At 40.4% G+C, this 23,709-nt stretch overlaps 2 protein-coding genes across 11 annotated transcripts in view; one reads left to right on the forward strand and one right to left on the reverse strand.

The window, feature by feature from the left end:
- The window catches only part of LOC145433630 (bridge-like lipid transfer protein family member 2), a 38,978-nt gene extending 30,091 nt beyond the window's left edge, over positions 1 to 8,887 (reverse strand). For 2 of the 10 annotated variants that reach the window (XM_080310783.1, XM_080310775.1), the window contains exons 1-15: positions 8,142 to 8,886; positions 7,701 to 7,824; positions 7,063 to 7,103; positions 6,760 to 6,919; positions 5,531 to 5,630; positions 5,223 to 5,389; positions 4,608 to 4,851; positions 3,904 to 3,927; positions 2,732 to 2,989; positions 2,355 to 2,515; positions 1,729 to 2,017; positions 1,528 to 1,664; positions 749 to 877; positions 596 to 690; positions 80 to 226 (exon numbers count right to left, since the gene is read on the reverse strand). In XM_080310783.1, the coding sequence (XP_080166909.1) occupies positions 80 to 226; positions 596 to 690; positions 749 to 877; positions 1,528 to 1,664; positions 1,729 to 2,017; positions 2,355 to 2,515; positions 2,732 to 2,989; positions 3,904 to 3,927; positions 4,608 to 4,851; positions 5,223 to 5,389; positions 5,531 to 5,630; positions 6,760 to 6,919; positions 7,063 to 7,103; positions 7,701 to 7,824; positions 8,142 to 8,215 (2,150 nt within the window). In that variant the 5' untranslated portion in view covers positions 8,216 to 8,886. Of the gene's footprint in view, positions 1 to 79; positions 227 to 595; positions 691 to 748; positions 878 to 1,527; positions 1,665 to 1,728; positions 2,018 to 2,354; positions 2,516 to 2,731; positions 2,990 to 3,903; positions 3,928 to 4,607; positions 4,852 to 5,222; positions 5,390 to 5,530; positions 5,631 to 6,759; positions 6,920 to 7,062; positions 7,104 to 7,700; positions 7,825 to 8,141 lie in introns of all 10 variants that reach the window. The other 8 variants (XM_080310779.1, XM_080310776.1, XM_080310780.1 and 5 more) reach the window with 7 other exon arrangements.
- Positions 8,888 to 10,363: 1,476 nt separating this feature from the next.
- On the forward strand, positions 10,364 to 20,353 carry LOC145433634 (uncharacterized). The gene is made up of 4 exons (XM_080310788.1): positions 10,364 to 10,528; positions 12,081 to 12,164; positions 18,921 to 19,088; positions 19,495 to 20,353. Exons 1-4 carry the CDS (start codon positions 10,513 to 10,515, stop codon positions 19,869 to 19,871), a joined length of 645 nt encoding a protein of 214 aa, XP_080166914.1. The 5' UTR covers positions 10,364 to 10,512; the 3' UTR covers positions 19,872 to 20,353.
- Positions 20,354 to 23,709: the final 3,356 nt, after the last annotated feature.

Consider the following 23,709-nt stretch of genomic DNA (forward strand, 5'->3'; position numbering starts at 1 on the left):
CAACGCTTTATCGTCGCAGAAAGCAAAATAGGAACAAAAACACTCCTGAAATATGACCGAAGGGAAGAATATCACTGACTGTTGCCGCGGCCAAAATGAGTTCTTCTTTGGAGGCGTTTTGTTGACAATGTCGCCGGCAGAACCGATAGCCGGTCCAAACGTGGCTTGTCCATGAAGACGTAACGTATCCAGACTCAATGCGGTTCCCCATTCGTGAACATCTGTCCTACAACATACAAAGCAGGCATGTACACATGACCCCGTTAAACTTTAGATAACTAACCTACAGATAGATGCGCAACACGTGATTCACGGCCGAGTGATGCGAGGGTCGGCTTCATGCTATGAAGCGACAACGTAATTGCTCATCCCATAGATGACAACCCGAGCGCTCAAATTAAGAAAAGTTGATCTTATTTGAAAGCAGTGAGAGCCGATATTTTTGAGTACCAAAATTTGAATTTAGAAATGTTTTTCCCCACCCCCCAGGTACCGGTGTACGATATTGCCAAGCCCCGCTTACATTGTGAAAGCTTTATAGATATCCACAAATTACTCTAACGGCGAAAAATATATGAGAAACAGCAGTATTTACTTATGATATGGCGTTCCTTCGGTAGCACCCCATCTTCCATCAGAATATAATCCTTCCATTCCACTACAAGACTCCTTGTAATACACGCTCTTCGGCTGTAAACGAATAGGGTTAGCAACAACGCTTGACGGAAAGACCAAACATTGCCGCCACCTTCCAATACATCCGATCCAATTTTGTCATGAAGTTGATGTCCTGGGAATTTGCGCTGTGGTCTAAACTCATTGTGATGCAATCGAATCCGAAAGAAAATGTGCAGCTGTCCGACAATAGGGATTTTGTCTGCAAATGGTCAAAAGTTAAAGGTCAGGAGATGAATCGATGCCAGATAAAAAGTCGACCTGCCTTGAGTTCGCAATGAAAGTTGGATACCAATAAAATTGCAATATAACAAAGACTAAATTCAGTGGTAAAGAGATATGTTGAATTACTTGAATTAAAAGCATCATGGAAGATCATAGATTTATTCAAAATGGTAAATATATAACAAGTAGCATGTAAATAAACCCGGGCAATCAAAACTACATACACAGTCATCTGGATTCGGAAATCACGCACAACATCATTAAAATAGTTGTAATAATGATCTAAATCATTACCAAGTATGTGTCATTTTGACGGTAAATATTATACTGAACGACGTGATCATTATTTCTTTGAATTAGGGAAAACATTATCCGGGTATAACCGGAAGCACTGCCGATTTTACATTGCATGAATGAGGTTTATTCATGACGATACAATGACAACTTGTCTTGTCGAGAACCGGACGTTTCATGTCCATTGAACAAGCGTGGACTGTCTATACGTCGACTAAAATGTTAATCTGTTACTTTCCGCATGACATTCTGACATTAGATTAGAATCTCGAGTTATAACATGACTCGGCAATTAGACAAAATATTAAGTAAATATCAACACAATATATGTACCTTTGGAAGAGTCGCGTCGACCACAGCCTCGTAGAATGTGCATTCGCACACCGTGCTTATTCCCAAAGTATTCAAAACGTTGACCAGGGAGGTCAGGTCTTTCGGCACAACCAGTTCCGGCTTCAGAGACGGCGCACCTTAAAGCACAGTCTCAATTGTCAGCTTATTTTATCACGCGATCGTCATAAATCAAAAATTTACCGTGGCCGTAATAATCCTCTTCGTGATAGAAGTTGTTCGGCGCACTTTGAGTTCTTTTATGTCGACTGGGAGCGCCGGCGTCTTGCGGGGCTATTTCTCGCAATGCGACTCCTTCGCCCTTTGATTTTTTAACCGCGCCGGCACCATCTTTTCTTTCCAGCTTATCCGAATCGGGACATTGATACGCATGTGTCGGGGCCGCAGTGGGACTCGCAAACGTGACCCTGGGACGTTCTTGTGTGATTTTGGATAGCTTCAATTTGAAAAGTTCGGTCCAGTATACAAATTCCTGAACGACATCAATTTCATTGTTATTTCCATCATGGCAGCTTGCATGGAACTGTATTGCAAATAGAATATGATTATTTTGTGTATCGTACCTTGCCTATTTTTAACCAAGTCAACAACAGAACTAGCTAATAAACAATACGCACAGCGGGAAAAAGTCTTGAGCTGATTAATTCACTCTTGCTAACTTAAATCCATATCGCTAATTGTTTAATGGAATGGTAGCATTAATTCAATCTTTCCATGAATGATATGCCAACAAGGAGCCAGTAAACAAAATCTGGGACGCAAGACAGCCAATAGCCCCACTGATTTTTGGAGTAGAAACGCGTACGAACCTGATAATTCAAATTTACGTAGCATAACGTGAAATCGAGCGAAGAAGACAGCACGCAGTTGGCGGTCATCTTCGTTTCAGCGGCGACTCGACTTAGACTGACCAGCCTCATCTTGCACATCGTGGCAATGTTGAAGTCTTCTATTTTCATTCGTAAATAACCTATCACATAAAGATATGTCAAGGCTTGAAACTAATACCGGTACCAGACAACATGATTACTCATGCACGGAGAACGCAACCGCGGATATGACAAGCTGAAAACTAAAATTTTAATATTTGCAGTGAATGATACAAAACAAAACTCATATCCTGAAATTCTGACTGTTTACGTGAAGATACGACACATACAACTAATCATGGCACGTGCAAACTCACCAGTCGGCAATTCGATCACTTCACCGTCGCTTTCCCTGTTAGCGAACCCTTCCGTTGACAAATAAACCATTCTGTCGGGATCTTTCCTTTGACAAAGAGTTATCGCCGACAGAGAGATGTGAAGACCTCGGTCGTATCTGCTGTTCACGTCGGTCATGATCCCGGGTGACGGCAGCGGGTCGCCAAACACCAAAAAGTCAATGTTACTGATCCGGCATTGCGTCAAGGACGGCAACACATTGGCCGCTTTGATAGGCCCTGCACGCATAATATAGAGTCGTCATCACAAGAATAATCGGAAAGCTCATGAGGCAGGTCCCTTTTAATTATAAAACAACATTACCAACATTTTAAATGCGGCATATATGGATGTCACTACATAAAATGCCATTCAAAAATTCAGAATCTGAGGAATCAAGAAAACTTAGGTATGCCGCCGAACAAAGAAAAGCAAAAATAATAAGGGAGAATATGAAACAAATGATAACTGGAACAATGGTCCAAAATTCTGCACGAATCTCCTATTTTAAGTGCAACAAATAGAAATATATACTGTCATCTTGGACAAGATACCCTATGGAGTTGACGGAAATGAAATCATACTATGCAGACTTGAGTGACAATCACTTAAATTAAAGATCAATAAATAATAAAGAAGACAAGACTGTGAACATAAACGCATCACGAGCACGAGCATGAATGTGAAGCACTAAAACATGCCATTGCCAAGCAAAAGAATTCCAATCACGCCTTGCATGCCATGCAGACAAAATCAGATATCAAAAGTTTATTCACTGGTTAATTCCTAGATTTACCGAATGACGGGTATATAATGCCAGTGTAACACAATAATTTTTCAGAGTTAGTTTTACCGTCGCCTAGATTCTAGTTCGGTTGCGAAATGAGGTGAGGGAAACGTCTCAACTCATGACCCGTGCTTGGCAGCGACGTTGAGCATATAGGTTTGCCATTCTGCCATATTAGACATGACTGGAGGAAAATTAACTAACATGAATGGCATGTAGGCAAGCTTTGCTACACTGGCATTATAAGCTCTCATTTAGTGGCGATTTATTATCAAATCTTGCTACGATGCAAGTGCGAGTGTCATCATTTTGCAACCATAGCACGAAACATTCATAAGAAGCTGCGCATACAATACAGGTACTTACAGGGTTTTTCCAAACGTTTGTCTGCTAACAAAGATAACTACCACATCAGAAAATGTGATTGAGCCTACATCTGAGATGCGTAAACAAATTCATACAATATCAATGGCACGAATTAACACAACCGTATGTGAATCATTCCAAATTGGGAGTGCAAATTGCGGAGAGACCCATAATACAGAAAGAGACCACTGGACTAGACCAGTTATTTCATAAAAAAATAGTTTGAACAAGATCGGAATGACAGTGAGGACGGAGATCTTAAATTTGGGTTATCCGGGAGAATGCAAATAAAGTGATTAAAAACTGTTAATCGTGGCGTATAACCTTGGATGAGATTTCGCACAAGGATTATCCCGAGTCTGTTGAAACCTTAATTCAGTGAAGTAGGTTGCCATGAGTAACGATTAGTATTCTCCGGATTAGCTAGCTTTCTGATCTCCGCCCTGAATGATAGAAAGACTAGGTCCTCTAGCATTACACACTTGGGATGACAAAATGCTATTCGTAATTATTAAATACGGTAAATAAAAGCCAGAAAACACACACAGAATTGTCATGTCAAACGTTAACTCTACATCCGACAATTAAGTCTAAAATCAAACACTAAATCTCGACACTACCATTGATAATACACACTTAAAATCTGAAATATAGCGACAGCATTCGCATCAAACAGTAACAAGGATTGTGAAAGACTTTCATACCTGCTTGACGCAATGGGACCAGTCTAGATCGAATTTCTCGTTTGAAATAGCTGGCGTGCGCAACGCTGGCGTGATTTGAAATCAAAAGCCCGGGAATCAGCGCCGCGCTGTGGAGCTCCACGTTGAGCTTGTCGAAATCGAAGCCGACATATTCCAACTTGAGCTGCGGCTTCAGTTGAGAGGCCACAATGCCAAATTTCAATGACGAGGTTACTTGAATTATGCACGTGTTTTCGGAGTCGCCCTGAAAGATCGGGCGGTATGTTTACAGGAGAAAGTTCAATCAATCAACATTTTAGGCATGTCAATGATATGTACGGTATGGAGCATAGGCGTTGGATCAGTCAATTTTTTAGTATGCAGCATGTCCACAATTCCGGCATGTTGCATGTAGCTGATGAATTGTGCGATTTAGAAATAATTCACAAGGTATTTTCGTTAACACGCTACTGCTTATGTCAGCAAATTAGTAGCATATTGATCAAACGCCATTAAATAATCAGAAGAATAGACGTGAGAAGACAATTTGTTCAATTAGCATACATGTGTATTTGGAAAAACATCATCGCATAATGCGTATTCGTAAAAATGTAACAAAAGCACCGGATAACTCACCGCTTTACTGCTTTTTAATACTTTACCGCGAACTTCTTCAACTGAAAGCAGCAGGCCAATGCTGGACGCTTCGGGTAACTTGCTCGGAGTGACTTCCTGCACTTGATGAAGGTTGCTCTTTGAGAACTGCTCGATGATGCCACGTTCTACAACGTCCTTGCCACCACCTAAAATTGACAAGATATCAGTCGGTGTGCAGTTACATTCAAATTGAAAGCTGATTAAAATTGACATTTCTGAATTGATATATACAGAAGACTTCGCTCAATTTTGTCTTCAACAATCGTGGTAAGCATTGTCTGCCGGACCTGCAATATGAACATTGGATACATCCAGATGAAGAAGAGTTTCCGGGACTACAGCATTTAGAAGCATGACGTTCAGTGCGTCCACGTTGAGAGAGATATGCTGAAACGAAGAAAGACGGATCAAAATAAAATCGAAACACCAAAAAGTCTAACACCTCAGGGATTTCAAATTTTAATATCAAGTTCAGCATTCGCTTTGATGTAGCCAACAGCAGTACAGGAATACTACTCACAAACGACAATTATGAAGAGTACAGTGACTTTTATATGGGAACGCAAACCAAAAAGAAACGGGCCAAACGAAGAGAATTAGTTGCGATTCGACAATGCCGTTAAATGAAAGTAGTGTCCGTCATTATACGAGCCCCACAATTCCCCAACATCATTCTCGCCTCGTTCTCATGAAAATCTCTCGTGATATACGGTGTTATGTTTTACTACCACGGAAAATGCGCCATGATTCATGAGCTCACTGCCCCTTTGTGGTACATGACAAATGACACTTAGACGTAATTGCTAAAATAAGACTTTACTCTTAGTTATCATAGCGATTATTGATACTCAATGTGGATGATTGCTAATCAGGACTAGAGGTCGACCGATTATCGACATGGCCGATTATCGAGGCCGATATTTAGAGCTTTCCCGATTATCGATATCGGCCTATGAAGGCCGATATTTTATATTTAAAAAATATTCATAAATTTCGGAAATTCAACGCTCCGTGTTCTCAATCTCATGAAATCGACGATGCAAAGGGCGATATATGACAGATTTACCCTTGCAGGACGAGTTAAACTGGGTGAGCATGCAGATAAACTATGCTTCCTGCATTACAATCTACCTTTTCTGGACTGATCTGCAATTCTGTATCATGTTTTGCTTTTTGGGTTATCCCAAATTTCATCGAATGTGCACACTGCACAATTGAGCAATAATTCTATTCAATTTCATTTTTCTCGTTTGTTGTTCAGCTTTCTGTGGCATGCACAAGTGCCATCTTGCCTAATATATAATATTTTTGGTTAAATTCTTCTCTGCTCCTCCATAATAATATCGGCCTATGATATCGGTATCGGCCTTGTGAGTGTGCCGATATATCGGTATCGGTATCGGCCTGTAAAAATCAATATCGGTCAACCTCTAATCAGGACCTATTCGACTTGATTTGGTGTACACTGTTTACAAATTTCATCGTCTGCATCTGAGTGAAACAGAAGTCTTCCTACCTTCGCCATCCACTGAACCAGCTTCCACAATTTTGGCAACTCATCCTTGGAATGTTCCCCTTTATTTTGTTCATCATCTTTCACTGTCCTCGGTTGTTTTTGCGCCAAATTTCTCTCAGCCCTGATTCGGACATCACCGAAATGCAGAGAAAATAGGTGCCTGTCAAAGAAACCACGGTCAGTTGGATGAATCTACAAAAAATGATTTATTCAAATCAATGTCTGTGCAAATATCACATATCATGCTATCACATCGTATGCTGTTGTAATTAGGTCCTACTAAAGATAGTAATATATAGATACCTTGATTTTGGTCGAATCTTCAAGGACACTTTATCGATTTCCTAAAAAAATCAATATGTTGGATATAGTTGCAGCAGGTGAAAAGAGATTTTCTTCGTTCCAGTAATATATTTGTGTCCAATAGATCGAACAATATCTCTGACCCTCCCTACACCGACATATTAACGTACAATATATACGACAAATCCTGCACCGTGCACCCGTTTATGGAAATCTACAAAAGTTTGACATGTTACTGTCATGCTCAAATGACTAAATTCTTTCTGCATTCTGGGCAAAAGTAAGGGAGCTATGTCATATGTAATATTTTCAAAATCAAAAGTGGGCCTGGACTTTAAAAAGGATAAGATTTATTGATCTTAATAAACAGACTGATGTATGTATTAAGTTTGAAATAAGCATAGGAAGGTAATATAACAAGATGCAAATGATGCAGTTACTTGATATAGATTGAATAGTCAGTTAGGTACCGTCGGTCACAAATGATGTCGAGAGCCCGGCGGGTTACCACAAGTTTCACAATATATATCATGATAAGCACTGGCAGTGTTGTGAAGGTGAATTCCTAACACTAGAGATTCATCATGCAGAGCAGGAGCAATATGAAAACAATTAATATTACAACAGCCGTTTCTCACCAATGATTGCAAGTCATTGACGCGGACAGATACTCCATATGCACAGAACAATCCAACTGATGCGACGACAATGTCAATTTTAAACCACACTCTCATAAACCTTGCCACTTGCCAGACGATGATTCTGAAATCGTAAAGTGAAATGAGTATACCAGCACTGCACATCCAAAATATTTAAAACATATCCTGGTATATTACGGTTCAAACTATTCAAATCAGGACATTGCAGCATTTTGGAAAACGGATTGCGGAATATTAACAGATGGAATAATATTATCTGGATATGCAAGCCACAAATAATGCCATATCTTGAAAAACTAAAATTACGGTAATTAAAATAGAATCCTACTGCATAAATGGAAGAGAGAGAGCGAATTTCTTCAAAATCGCTATAAATCGACTATATTCTTGTTACAAATCACCAAGAAAATCACGACTTACCTCCCAAAAGCCCAGATTCCAAAAACAAGCGCCAAAGCATAACACAGCCATGATAATACACCAGAAACTTCCATGTCCTCAATCAATGGGCTTTATTGAAATATATTAAGCTAACTTTACATCCATAGTTCAATATACACGCCCTTCCTCAATTACAACGTTTATTAGGCGGCGTTTAGGCCTAGAACACACAGCGTTTCAAGATATTGTGTTTACGGGTTGTATTTTCTTGGTTTGTTTACGCTCGATAACCTCCAACCCAATGTGCTATCATGCGTGGCCTAATATAGTCACTGATAATCAAAAACGATAATATATTTTCGGACAGAAAGCATTATTATTGTTTTATCATCATCACGGGTAATTTACGAAATTCATCGATACTTCATATTATGAAAGGATTAAGTTTCTCATATTCCCCTCAGATTAAAATATTCTTACAGACAAGATAGCGCAATGGTGAAGCACAGCAATTTACAACGTTGCAAATTGCTATGGGTGAAGCATCTTGATCGGTAGGTCGTGGATTCGATCCACTGCCGGGTCAGACCAAAGACCTGATTTGAAACACTGGCATACATGACTTCCCCGTTGGCGCTCATGCATTACTGGGATAGCATGAAGGGGTGGTGCAAGACTTGAGACTGTATCTGCACCTTCCTTGTCCAGCGGCATATGCACATCATTCACTCATGGTATGAATATGCACAGATCGTGTGAATCTATATCATGAGTCGGTGTATATGCCGCAGAAACATCAAGGACAAAAATAAAACTACGTCCTTTCCTTTCCTTTCATAAGGTAAATAATAAATATCCGCCTGGTGTCACTATAGTGTCAGTGAAGGAATGACCAATCTAAACTAGTAGTTTTCACTCTCACCCAGTGCTGTAATCATAGCCTTTATAAGGCTATAAAGGCTATGCTGTAATGACTCGAGTCATATCTCGACCCGAGTCACGGTTTCCTGATGACACGACTTGACTCGAGTCATTTTCTTAAAGTTCGGATATGACTCGAGAGTTGAGACTCAGACGGCCTCTAGATCGACATTTCATTGTAATTTCGAAGAATAGTAAAGTAACCACACTGGTACTTGAAAATGCGACCAGAAACTGGTAAAAGTTAGGAAAAATAGTAAGGAAAGGAAAGGAAGTAGTTTATTTTTGTCCTTGATGTTTTTGCGGCATATACACCGACTCATGATACACATACACGCGATCTGTGCATATGCATAGTATATTATAAATGCGAACCATTCGATATCACCAAACAGAGGTATAGTAGTAACGATATGCAGTCGCGCTTTATTTCAATGAATAGCACTCGCCCATCCACGTCTATCATTTATAAAATAACCGATATAGTAGGCTTACCATACGTCCTCTTTTAAGAGGATTTGTCCTCTTTTTTGAGTTTTTTGAAAGTGTCCTCGGAGGACGCCCTTTTGTCCTCTTTTTTGAGATTTTGTCCTCTTTTTTGAAAATTTAGGTCAGATTTAGAGCAAATTGCGAGTGATATGCTGCAAATTAGCACAGAAGTGACGCTCTGGCGGGTATTTCGGAGTGAAAATGGTTATTTTAGCTCTGAGCGAAAAGATGACCTTTTTTTTAGTCAACCGATCGCAAAGTGGGAAAAATTCACCGGTTTCTGAGAATTCTACTCCGGTTTTGCAAGTTGCAAATTTCTGAAAAAGTGTCCTCTTTTTAGATTTCCAAAATATGGTAAGCCTACGATATAGTATCGATAGAAGTCTACTGTGTTTTGTACATCCATTGAATTAGTGCACGACATCTCGAGAGAACTCCATCTGAGTCGTTCGGCCGCGACGCGCGCGCGTGTGTGTGTACTGTGTACTACAGCCGTACTCTACAAAACACTATGATTCGAACACACATCTCACTGCGGCGACATCCGTGATTTCGATTTCTACCATCATCCGTTTTCCTGTATTTACAATATAGCCTAATAAGCCTATCAGTCTAATTTCGCGTCGGCTTCGCAGGTCGCCTAGTCCTCGTCGCCCACGTCAGTTTTGAAATCCAGCTAAGTAGCCTACTTATTACATCGCATTGTATCTTGTAAATTGCATTGTACGTTGTGTGTCTTGAACGGATGAAAATGTCAAAAAAATGCTGATTCAGTCGCGTCGTTTACGTAGCTCGCAGAGCCTCCGTCAAGCTCGTTTTAGACGTCGTTATTTTATACGTACCTCACTAGTCACTACAACTTCGGTAATCGGTTCGGCATCGATGAAATACTTCCTCATTTGTTAGTTTCGAAAATACGAGGTTAACAGTTATTGGTGGGTACTCTTGCGAGTATAAGACGGAAAAATCACAGTATAGAATCTACATATCAGCAGAAACAATGTCTAAAAATGAATGTAAGTTCGATTTTGATTTATATACCTGATTTATTGGACTTAGATCGGCTACACCCATGTGTTGGGCAAACGTTTTAGCTCGAGGGCCGCATTCTGCATCTGAATCCATTCGCGGGCCGCTGACAGACTATGGTAAAATTGGGAATGAAGGCCAAACGCAATCTTGTTTGATTATGTAGTGACCTAAAGACATGGGGATTATATGTGGATATCTGTTTAAAACAATTGAATAGTATATTCATACTGAAATATGCCCGAATATTTTCGGCTGACTCTCGTCAAGGGTAATCGTCAGCAACTGGTAGAGAAGTGGATAGAACATTGTTTATCAACAATCGTATCACCAAATATGACGTCACCGACATGACATTTACAATGATCGAGGCGAAGATATTGCTCAACCTGAATGAACTATTTTTACATGGTACACGAACTCGTTCTGTGTTGACACAAACTAGGTTGGTGTGTTTTAATAAAAGTCGACTCCAGGCACACAAATGAAAGTGTGACCGTTCTCTCCCGACGACGTGAAACCTGTAGTCTGGATATTTTTTAACACAAACATAATTAGGCCTATGCAATAAACGTTTGCCAATGTCAGAATTCATGATCTTTGCCTGTCGTGAAAAGGCAAATTAAATATTGATTTGATGATAAACGCACACACGTCAGAAACATTAACGAGATTGTATAACCTGACCTACCATTCTCAAATACCACGTGACGATTTCCATGTCAAATGATTCAATTCAACGGTTGCTACTATCGATCATAACCGAGCTGTTCCGAGTTCCGACTGCGGCCTGCAATAACAGTGGTATATGGGTAATGGAAGGTATACGACTATATAGCCTGCGTGCGTGCGATTGCGAGAAGCATCATTCGTTATGGTAAAATTTAATGTTCCCCGATGGTCCTAAAGTTGCCCGTGCTATTAAGCAGCTGTAAAAGTACAAGAAACGCGGATGGAAGGTGTAGCCACCGAAACTCAACCAGTAACACAAGGCGTGTATTGTCGGGGTATCCTTCCTCCGACACTGCGGAAGCGAAACGAATCTAATGCAGTTATTTTCTCAATATCGGAATAGGCCAAGTCATACTATGGTAGGTGTATGAAATCTGTGAATGTACTTCTCCAGTTCCTTACAATAAAATGTTAAAATGTAGGCTATATAAATTGTATGGCCACGCACACAGATAATGTACTCCACTTACGTATTTCAGCCAGAGCATATGACAAGGCAAGGCTCTATAAGACCGAAAGTCGTTTTTGCAATATATGTTCATAAATGAAAGAACCAGCGGAAGAGTACTAGTGACGTAGGCAGAGGGGTAAAATACACTGCTACGTCGTTAAATTTTTGTAACCTGGTAGTCGTGACGTAGTTTTCGCTGGTTACGTCACCATCTGCCCCTAACAACAATTCAACACTTTCGAAGTGTTCAATATGACGAGTGACAACGCATAAGAACAACAGTGGTGCGGCGAACTGTGAAATAACCACAATTAAGATCATGATTCCAAAACCAAAACTATTGTATTTCATTCTAGATAGCTTCATAAAAGACACGAAAGGAAATGTAAGTTTGAATTTAGGAGGAAACTCAAGAATGGAAATGAAAGTTACCAGCAAAGGTAAGGTGTTGATGCAAAGTTTCACCACGCTATTTTATGCTACGTTATGTCATTCACATTTCACAATGCTGCAGAGCAGTGGTTCCCAAACTGGGGTCCGCGGTCCTGTTGGGGTCCGTGAGACATTTCTAGTACCGCTACGGACCTTCCAAAAAATTCACACGATCCAGAAATTGTGATTTCTGGAATATGAAAATTGCAGGCGACTTATTTTCTGAACCAAACTAGATGGTGGCCAAAAATTACTTAATTTGTCAACAAAAAATAGAGTATTTTGGTGCAGAGTTAACTTTAGTCGCGCTTCGCGTGATTTATTGTCACTATATTTCTTGATTTTATTGTGTGTATGCGCAATGCGCATGCGCACTCTCGAACAAAATACGCATAATTTTGCAGAAATAAGTCTAACTGTATTCGCAATTATGAGAGTATCGTTTGAGGCCATTGGGATGCTTTAGTGTAGAAGTGCAATGCATTTCAGCGCTGACCGTTTCCTATCCTGGAAGCACCAAGACATGTGAAGGTTCGGTCAACATGCGACTCCACGAAGTGCACTGGCAAAAAGATCAGCGGTGATAAAACCGTGCCTCAAAATGATCACCGCATGTTGGCCGAACCTTCGATGTTGATATGTCCAGTCACCGAAACAGACGGGCACCGAATAGTCAACTCGTGGAGGAAAATAATGTTTCCCGTGTTGAAAAGCAATTTGAAAAGGATTTTTTTGGTCTGGTAAATGTGACCGATTCCGATATCTTTCGATTAGCGACAATAACTACCTTCACGAAATAACAGCATGCTTCAACAAAGTGATTGTTCACACCGACACGCCTGAATCTAACACTCGTAAAACTTATGACGTCTTAACTGTGAGGCATGAACATGGAATAATATAATTACTTGACCTAAAATTTGGAGGACATTGGTTCCACCGGTAAATGTGATCATGTGCCCCCAGAGAGGATAATAAGACTCATGCAAGACCGAACATATTGACAAAATTGAATACTTACCCGGGGCCTACGATACTTACGGCCTAATATGGCACATTACACTTGCAGGATATAAGAGGCCGACACTCCCAAACAGACATCACGATTGACTCAGCGATTGTTTTACTTTGCTGGTCGACAATACTAAATGCCTCCCATCTTGAAGCAAAATGCACTCATTTCACTCTGCGAGATCTAGCTAGACGGTTGCATCTGTTTATATGCTGCTGTATTGACCGTCTTATACTTATAATACGAGGTAGGGTGCTGTGAAGTTGCGATTGCGCTATTCACATTTGGAGGCAAGGTTTTCGAGCTATAGTCGCTAAGTTAGAATTATTATTTAACCCTTTGTAACCGGCCGGCCTACTGACCAAAATTTTACTGCATCCACATAAAAAACGATAAAATGTCATCCATATGGCTTAAATCGACGCCCAATATATTGTCGTAAACCTGAAGTCGACGCCTAGCGGTCTGAGATACTCTCACGGCTCAGACGCCAGAGGGAATAGTGTTATGCGAGAAAATGTTCTCGATTTCTTGAAAATAAAATGAAATTTTGTTCTTTTTTTATCTCCTGACGTCATACCTAGGCCCTTTTATTAGTATATGACCACCTGATTGCCTTCCGCATGAATCTCTACGTTCCAACGAGACATTACATGCTTCTATAGCGCTTCATAGCCCAGCGCTACGATCTTGGAAAGGTAGAGACGATGAGCACAATCACGCGGCCGCCGCCGATGAGTAATCTATTACGTAATCTCGTATTCTCGCTGAAGGCAACGCGCGTTCAGCTCTACATAACACAGTGACTGCCTTGGCAATTCTGCCTGTAGTATGCAACTCCATGCTATTGAAGTGTTATCAACCCCAGTTGCTTGTTATATGTAACTTGCAACTGCAAGGGATCCGTAAGTATACACTTATTGCCTTATTCGACACTGCCCAGTGCCCATATACGCTCGGGAAGTCATTTCACGTGATACATTGCTTTATTTCGCATCAATTTGAACTGTATTCTACACGGCTAATGTTCCATGTATGATCAACAGTAGTCATAGAAGCCAACAGTAACTTCGTGTGCCATCTAAAACAGATATATAACTGCCTCTATATGATGTTGTTATCACAGGCTCGGATACAAAAATAGCCTAACTCGCACGCTTATTTGTGCGGTGTTAGGGCTGGCGTCGGCTTTCTTATACAAAACTAAGTTCCATGATAGGGATATTGATGGATATGCCTGGATAATGGCTAACCATATGTATAATTTGCTATTGCCTGAAGCAATTGTACATCTGTTTGAAACCGCACCGATTCAGGTCATCTTACGCAGCCATGATTTTCACGTAATAAGGTATGCTTCTTTCACGTCAATTTGAAACATCTTCTACGTGCTAATCTTCGATATAAGGACTTTCATAGAATAGTATGACCAACAACAAGTCATAGAAGATAATTGTAATCGGTTATATGACGTCTAGAACGGAAGATACAATGGTTTATATTTCAGGTGGTCATTGACGCGAACATCATCACAAATTCAATTTTGCGGGAAACATTTTTGCGTGTTCAATCTGCATTTCAAGCAGGATACACATTGCAACAATAGGTTATACATGATCTGATGCATGCGTATTTATAAGAGCTATACATACAAACCGATTGCAATAGTTTATGACCAATACAGGTCTAGCTATCTTGAATTAAATATCGACTCCTCTGTGTTAAACAGTCGCGGTCTAGTATACTAGACCGCCGGTCGCAAAGGGTTAATGATGTCACGATTAGCTATTGCCGTAGTAACAACTCTGTACGATTGCAGTGAAGGTATGTTTAGGAGCCGTTTTGACCATCCGGTAGCATCTAGGTAGGTAATTATGTAGCTGGAAATAATACTTCATGTTGCACTAGTTGCAGTATTAAACAAACTAATATCGGCTAGAATTCATGGTGGTATTTTATGCGGCATTTATGACAGTGAATTTTGACATATTATATGTATGCTTGACGATGCAGGCTTGGCTTAATGTATAATTGAACGTTAATGGTCAACAAATGTTGTGTTTATGGCTGTAAATCTGGATATTTAACTACTGAACAAAAAGTTTTGTCGTTTCACTTTCCATTTGACGATGCGGAGTTACAAAACAAATGGATATCTTTTGTGAATGGGCGCGATTGGAAACCAACTCTCAATTCTGTAATCTGTGAATTGCACTTTGAATCAAAGTACATCACCGACTCATGCTTGCGAAAACGACTACGTTTGGAGGAAAAACCAGTCCTAGTGAAGGCACTACCAGAGACCGAAATTACAGGAACTTGGTTAGCAGAGGAATTGCTGGATTGCATTGCTGCTCTCAATCGGCATGGATTTGCCGTTCGAGGGCTTGTGTCGGATAATCATTCTTCCAATGTAAAAGCATTTGGATTAATGAGACAAAAATACTCTGGAAATGATGAGTTCCCTCTTCATCATCCATCCTACGCCAAGAAAACATATATATTTTTCGATACTGTACAGTGTACGACGTTATGTGAGTTTTTCGTTGATAAATCGCGGATTATCCACCAATCAAGGATAATCCGAGAAATTTCAACGAAAAACTCCAATAACTCCGCTTCTACTGGTCGGAATTGACTCAAATTTGTTTTGCAACGTCTTTGAAGACAGCTCAACAATTTCATGGGGTTGGCAGAAAAATTTGGAATTTTTTTTTTCAATTTTTCATAATAAATTAAAAATTTTAATTGGATCTGCGGAGGCCTTTACTGGTTGGAATCGAGTTAAATTTGGTGAGCAAGGTTTTCTACTGCAACCTGTCGATATAAGAGGTGACCGGCTTGAATCGAGGAAAAAAAGTTATTTTTGAACAGCCCTAGTGTACGTCTTGTAAAGAGCATATGAAAACATTTACTCCGAGCCAAGAAATTCATTTTTCCTCGATGCTCATTCATCATCGCCTGGTGGATTCGTTGCATGGGGCGATCTTCACAAGGTCAGGGAATATGATGATAAGCTGGATTCGAATTTGTGTAAAGCGCCAAAATTGACATTTTTGCCTCATCGCATCCAAGCAAAATCAAACAGAATGTCAACTTAGCTCTTGCTCCATTCCATGAGTCAACTATTGCAGCTTGCAAAAGTTGCTTGCCTCACAGGGAAGATATGTCTTCATTTTTGAGTCTTACTAATGCTTGGTGGACACTGGACAGTGGACAATCATCAATTTCTGTCCCATATTTTCGGCAAACCCCTAGGCCAAAGCAGTGGTCTCACAAGATGCAAAAATGGATTCTTTACAAGACTTTGCTAATTGGCTTGTAAAATGGAATGGATATAACCCCCAGAACTATTGTCTATCAACTGTCAAAGCAAACCTTGAAAGCTCCGATTGAAACCCTGCAGCTCAGTCACTACTTATGAAAGATCCGTTTGAAAGAAGGTTCTCGCGCTATAGGCAAATGAGTGAGGGAGATTTCTGATGGGTTTAACAGAAGTTACCAATTTTGAAAAGATAATTCTGCTTCGTTTCATCCCAAAAATTGAGGTAAACTACTGGGAGCATGATATTGGTGTTTCAGGTTTAACTCATTTTGATCATTTCAAACAAGTGATTGCAGATGTGGCGATTGAAATTACCGACTTACCTCTAAAAATATTTCGCGCTTCGCGTTAATACAAAATAATTGCTCGTTGATTTTTCAAACCACTGCATGGTTAGTTGGTAGCTATCTCGATCGCGAAGCGCGTAAAACCGTTTGTAAATGGGGTGTATGAAGGGTAGTGATGAAATTGCGCGTAGAGGTCGGAGGGGGCGGCACGCATCGTCGCCCATAGGTTAGGTTGATCACGCCATGAACAGCTTGAAGTGGAATTTGAACCGGCTGATTCACGATAATATGGTTGCGTTCTCAAAAACGCAACCAAACATAGTGGAGCTGGTCGCAGAAAATCAGCTATACACCCGTTACATTGACACCATAAATCCAAGATGTTGTTTTGTGTTGATTTGGTAAGGGACCGTGAGTAAGTTAAGAAATATTGCCATGGGATCATTTGGGGAATTTTCTTGAATAGTTTGGAACCGTCCGCTGTAGAGCTGCAGAGAGGTATACGGGGTTGTTGTTTGCTTGTGTGATATTCATGGTGCTTCGACTACATTAGTAATGGTCATTTTGCACCAGGCGGATACTCTTTATTTTTTGTATTTACCGACATGTAGCACGGCCCATTTCTAGACTTTTTATAAGACACTGCTTACGCGGAGACGTGACGAGAAGGAGCCTAGAAATAAACCTCCAACACTTGGGCAGGAATTCTGGAGTCGCCCTCGGTCGGACTCGGACCTGCAACCCATTGCTATTGCAGCTGTGGATCATACCACTACGCTATGTCGCCACAATACGAGGATGTTATAAACCCCACCTTCCTCGAGTGTGAATGAGTGATGTGAGAATTCTTTCTCGATTATCATGTTGGAATTGTCATGATTTGATTTGCTAATCACGAAAGACTGACGGATCAAGTGACTAGTTGCGGAGTCCTTTACAACGTAACTAGTAGCGATATTTCGCCATTCAAAATACTGTTTCTATGGTCGAGTATGCGAGATAATAATATCATTGACCAATTGGTGTCCTCCTGCTAAATCATGTTTGTATGTCGTGTTCGTGTGAAACATCTTATGTGGTGGTTACGCTATTTCTATGTTATATAGACCACTCTGAGGAGCTGGACAATTTTGCGACTTGTGACACGGCCTGGGGGTGGTCAAACTAGTCACGGATGGTTCTCAAGTAGAAGTATAACATTGACGCCGTAAATATTTACTCGTTTGCAGGTATAGAAATAGCTATATCCAAAGCATGGCAAAACTGCTTCAGGGGGGAGTAGAAAATGAAGATTTGAGAAGTACTCAAGTGAGTACTCTCAAAAGGTAGATTTGGCAGATTAAGTAGTTGATCGAGGGGGGGGGGCTACTTTCAAAATGGTTGGACCCATCTTCTCGACTGACGCAAAATGACCAATGCCGCTACATATTTGTGCATGCAGCAATTTTCGAGAATATATTCAGATATCAGGATACAGGCTTATTTCACCCAGTCGTTATGACAATTTCACTCAAAACCGAGATGGGATCAGATCCCGAGATGACTGTCAACTTCAAAAAATCCAAAGTAATAAAACTAAGCAGTTTCGCCTTAAAAACTGCTGGGTACAAGTGGAAGCAGTAGAAAAAACAAAAGTAAGTAATGCAAGTTAGCAAAACATATTTAAGTACTCCCGTAAAGTAGAAGTATAGTTCATTACGGATCAGATCACTGATCGTGTTTACTCCGGACTCAATCAAAATTTGTACTCGACACTTTCATAGAACCCTTGTTACGACTCCCTTAGCGATAAAAATGAATTTCGAGTGCGACCCTCACCCACATCGTACGTAGCCATGTGAGCTAAAGGCACGCAGTACAATCTTACATATTCGACGTCGTATATTTGTTCGTGATGTCACAAAGAATAGATTTTTAGCGTCACGTAACTGTTCACTATATCCGCTTAAATTTTCACGATGGCCGCGTCCGTAAAAGGCTAAAATATAATCCGCACCGTCGGAAACGCTACCTACAGAGTGACCACGAATCGAATTTCGAGTTTTCGAAACGGCTGAGAAAAAGAAGGACGATGATATGTTCGACTCCCATTATTTCTCGATTATTTCGAAGCCATCTTCTATTTTCGACTTTCATTCAGATAACAGTTCCTCGATAACGGCTGGGAGAGACGTAGACATCAAAGTTGGCGGAGATTTCAATTTGGGATCTCAAAGCCGCAAAAATGATTTTCGTGGTGCCTCGATTGGTGTAATCAACGAAGGTACTATGAACAGTAAGCAAGAAGGCACCACCACGAATATCGGCGGTAAGAAAAATGGACAGACTGATGACGATCCAAAATTATAAATCTATGATAATACCTGGAATAATGCCACCTTTTGTTTAACTATTATGTATCATTCGTTATATCCATAATTGATTATACTACCAGAGGAAGTTTAAGTATAGTCATCGTTGGCACTAAAATTTCAAGAAGTAGAAGTAACGGTATTTGCCGAGGCTCTACGTCGATAATGCGACATTGTATGCTTGCCGATGTTGAAGTACCATGGATATGGGCTATATGCAAGTTCAAATCGCTCAAAAACTGATTTCTTTGATCGAGATTCCGTGGCAAACCCTCAGTCCTTGTTACTAGTGATATGCAAGTTCGGAATGAATTAGACTACAGACTCCGGATTCAATAGAGTTTCAAAATTCAAATATTTCAGTTGCTGAACAGTCGAATCTTCCAGAAGCCAATGCTCCGTCCGTATCCGAAAACAAAACCACCGCTGAGTCCAAACAAGAACAAATCCACAGTGAACGCGTCATCAATTTCAAAGTCCGGTTACTAACGCTTAAACGAATTATTCATCTTCGTCTTCCCGACTCGTCTCTGGTACAATCGGTCGTCGAAAAAATTAATAAGGACGAAGGCGTGGATGTAGCTCTGCAACTAAAATTGGATGACGGAAGCGATAAAACTCTTGACCATAAAAAGAGACTGTGCGAGGAGAATGTGGCGGATGGATCCATTTTGAACGCTCGAGACATTGCGATCACCGGCGCGACGTCTCGTGCCACCGGAAGGAGAGTTTTGGCTTAGGCAAACTTGAACATAAAACAGCGAATTTAGCAGCAACAAACACTGTCGTTTTGGATAACGGATATGTATTCCGTAGCAACCGTCAATCATGTAAAGTGTAATTCCGTAGGCTTATCCACTTGAGTATTTCTGCGCGTTCAGTATGTGGGTATAGGTCATTCACGGCGTAACGTGACTATATTGCTCGCAATCACAAGATTCGGTGTCCTAAACATAAAATATACGCGAAAACTAAAAAGTACCAAATTCATATCTCAGTTCCAATGCAGTCACTGTTCTTAACATTTCATTGACTTCTTATACCACCTCTTTATGTCGCTTGTCTTTTAATGTTGTCTTCTGTTACTTTTGACACAGTGTGCATGCCGCCTCTTTACTTCGCGTAGAGACGGTTTCGACCTCTTCCTATCTTTTCTTTGTTTCGCAATCTTGTGGTGTATTGATTTGATAAAATTGTTAATAAACCGAACTGAACAATTGCAGGTTTGGATGATATTATGATTTGACATATGAGTACGGTCGCGTTTAAAACAAAAGACGTGGTTTTAAATCAATGGTTCTTAACCTTTACTAACACGTAGAACACTGCAGACCTTCGCGGAACCCCGAATTTTCGCCGAGAGTCACAAAAACCAAAATCTGTCACCTTGCACATCCAACTAAAGACATCTAATACGTTACTATACATTGCTGGAGCGAAAAATGAACTGTGCACCAACAGAGTGTTAAATGAACAAAACTATTGAAATAAGTTTTCACACAAAACGATATCATTAATGAATCGCTGACCTCACTGCATATGCAGTGTCGCACGAAAAGCCCAGACGAAGCAAGTAAAGTCAAGCTTACGGAAATCGACTACAACTGACTCTGACGAGGACGTGTGCGAGAGAGATTGGATGAGAGTGTGACTGAAAGTCGTCCGCAAAAATCGTATCACAAGCAAAGACCAAGCAAAAGGACAATATTCCTGATCGGGCGCAAATGACCTTATCGGCGATAAGCGCCAAACAATTGTTCAATAAAATACAAATACAAATGACTGAATATTTATTGCAAATTAGCGTGTGGAGCGTAGCGGCGAGCGTCGGCGTCGGTCCCACCGTTGGAGATTATTGTGGGCTTCTCGTCCCCAGTGTTGCTGTTCTTATAGCGACAAATTAAAAATAAAAAAGACCCGATAAAGAAAGAAAAGACCAAAAAATAGCTTCTCAAAGGACCGAAGAAGGAAGATTAGCATCGAAGAAGACTGCGTGACATCGGGCACTAGGTCGAGATGGATATCAGTGTAAGAGACCGTAACTGGTCGTTCGGCATCTTTACATCGCATTGTGTGAATTGTATATCATCGCATTGTACATTATGTGTGTATTTCGTGGGCGGATGAAAATATTTCCTGACGCTGATTGACTTTTGCTGTTCCCTAGCGAGGCATCACCTTGGAAAATGACATCGTATTGTTCCGACGTAATCCGCAGCGTGATACCAATTGCTTTACAATTACATTATAATTATTGGAGATGGAATTGACACTTCGGAGAGACTGGATTTCGAATTCGAATCCCAACCTCCCTACGCCATTGCACACGACCTACCACCACAAGTCATAATGGCTGATCGAGTCCTAAATGTCTGCAACTAACGATGACCAAGGCGGGCGTATCATTACAAATCATATGAGTGTGTGTCTTGACGTCCATGAAACCCCATGGCGAAAATCAACTCTGATTACGAGAGTTGAATTCGAGTACTTGAATTGCATTGCCTGGACGTTCCAGCCCATGGTGTAGGGTTACCCAATATTACCATATAGGGTTACCATATATCTCCTCCCTTTTCAGAAATTCGAAAATCTCCTCCGAGAACGCCTAGATCAGGGCCGGCCAACCCGTGGCCCGCGAGAAGGTTTTGAGTGGCCCGCGAGGTAATTTCCGAAATTTGTAATATTATCAAAAATGGATTGCACAGATTGTGAACTTGCAAGGCCAACCAAAAATTTGATTAGTCTGACCGCAACACTTGAGATGTAATGACTAAAATATCAGTTCCGACGCATTGGCAGATCCATGAACCGGTCACATTTTGGTAGATATTCGTACACTACAATAAAGCAGAATAATTTGCGATAGATTTATCAAAAGTAAAAATGTTCTACACGCTTCGCGCAACATGTTGTCACTTGATTTCTTGCTTTTAATATTGTTACCCCTTTGTGAAAATGAAAGAGCTCCTAATGTATCAGATTGAGTCTAACTATATTCGCGATTACGAGACAAAGTGTCGTTCAGCATATGCGACCTTACGTTTGCGCTTGCAGAAAGTCCGTCGACTATGAAACCTATATAGGCACAAAACGATTGACGCATGTTGGTCGAAGCTTTCGATATCTATATGTTCAAGCGCCGAATAGTCCAGTCCTTACAAACTGAGCCCTGCGATATGCAGCAGGCCCGCAATACAGTCAAGTGACCAGAGATGAGCGGATTTGAAATTTCTATGTCCTAATCCAATCCAAATCCGAACCTTCAAATCCAAATCCTAATCCATAACTTTTTCATATTCAAGTCCATGTCCAATCCCAATCCGATTCCAACTGGAAATTCAGAAAAAATACTAATTTATGCAATGGAGGGATTCGAAAATTTTCTTTCACAACCAACGATTCACCTGATTCAAGATAACTTAGTAACCATAAGTACATTAATAACTGATCTGAATAAAGTTCGTCGCCATTCGCCACACGACATTTCAATCTGCCAGAAAATAAGTAAATCCAATCCAAGTCCTAATCCGTTCTGAAAAAAATGTCTAATCCAAATCCAATCCAAATCCGACAAAATTTCACAAATCCTGTTTTTTCAAATCCTAATCCTAATCCATGCTCATCTCTGCAAGTGACGATATTATTGACCTACGAACTTCGAAAAATTTTCGCGCTTGGCGCGGCTAGTGGCCCGCGCAATAGTTCGTCAATCGAATGTGGCCCTTTGGCTGAAAAGGTTGGCCACCCCTGGCCTATATGTTCTCCTTTTGGGCAATTCGTTCTCCTTTATACCTCTGACAGCCAGGCCACTGGACAGGCAAAACTAAAAAGACGCCATAACGCGAAATCCGTAATGTGGATGTTGGAGCTGGTCTTAAGGTAGTTGGACTCTACTAATGACATTTTTTAGTCAACACAGCAGTATTAATATAAAGTGGGTAATTCGGAATTCGAGTTGAAAAAACCACCATTTTTTAGTCAGAACAAGAGAATTTCCGGGTCAATATTTACAAATCAGTAGTTTTCTAGTGCGGTAATCTAACTTTTATGATTTGTAAAATGTGTCCTCCTTTGAGGATCCCAAAATAGGGTAACTCTACATAATGCACATCGTATTACATGTGCTTAATTGCCGTTCTGGATAGCGAAAAATTTCCAGGCTACAGCTCTGTGATATATTCTTTGCTCCGCTCATTGTTCATTAGGGCTCTTCAAAAATGACTTTTTTTCTCAATTCGTACTGGCTACTTGATAAAATTGTTAGGTTACCTGATTTAAGCCTACACGCAAAATTTGGTTCAATTCCAGCCAGTAACCGCTTTGCTACAGGAGAAGTAAGTTTCGATTTATTATATAAAGATAAATAATAAAACATTTGAAAATTTTCTGTTCACCCCATGAAAGTGTTAGGCTCTCTATAGAAACGATGCTCACCAAATTTGGTTCAATTCCAACCCGTGGAAGCGGAGTTATTGCCGTCGAAAAATTTGGATTTGAATAAAATAGTATTTACGGTGACCGATTTTTTGTTTATTTATTAAAGTTGTGCTCACCGTAAATACTATTTTATTCAAA

This window comes from Botryllus schlosseri, chromosome 2, assembly GCF_051294905.1.
Source record: "Botryllus schlosseri isolate E-star chromosome 2, Bs_hap1, whole genome shotgun sequence".
NCBI classification, from domain to species: Eukaryota; Metazoa; Chordata; class Ascidiacea; order Stolidobranchia; family Styelidae; genus Botryllus; species Botryllus schlosseri.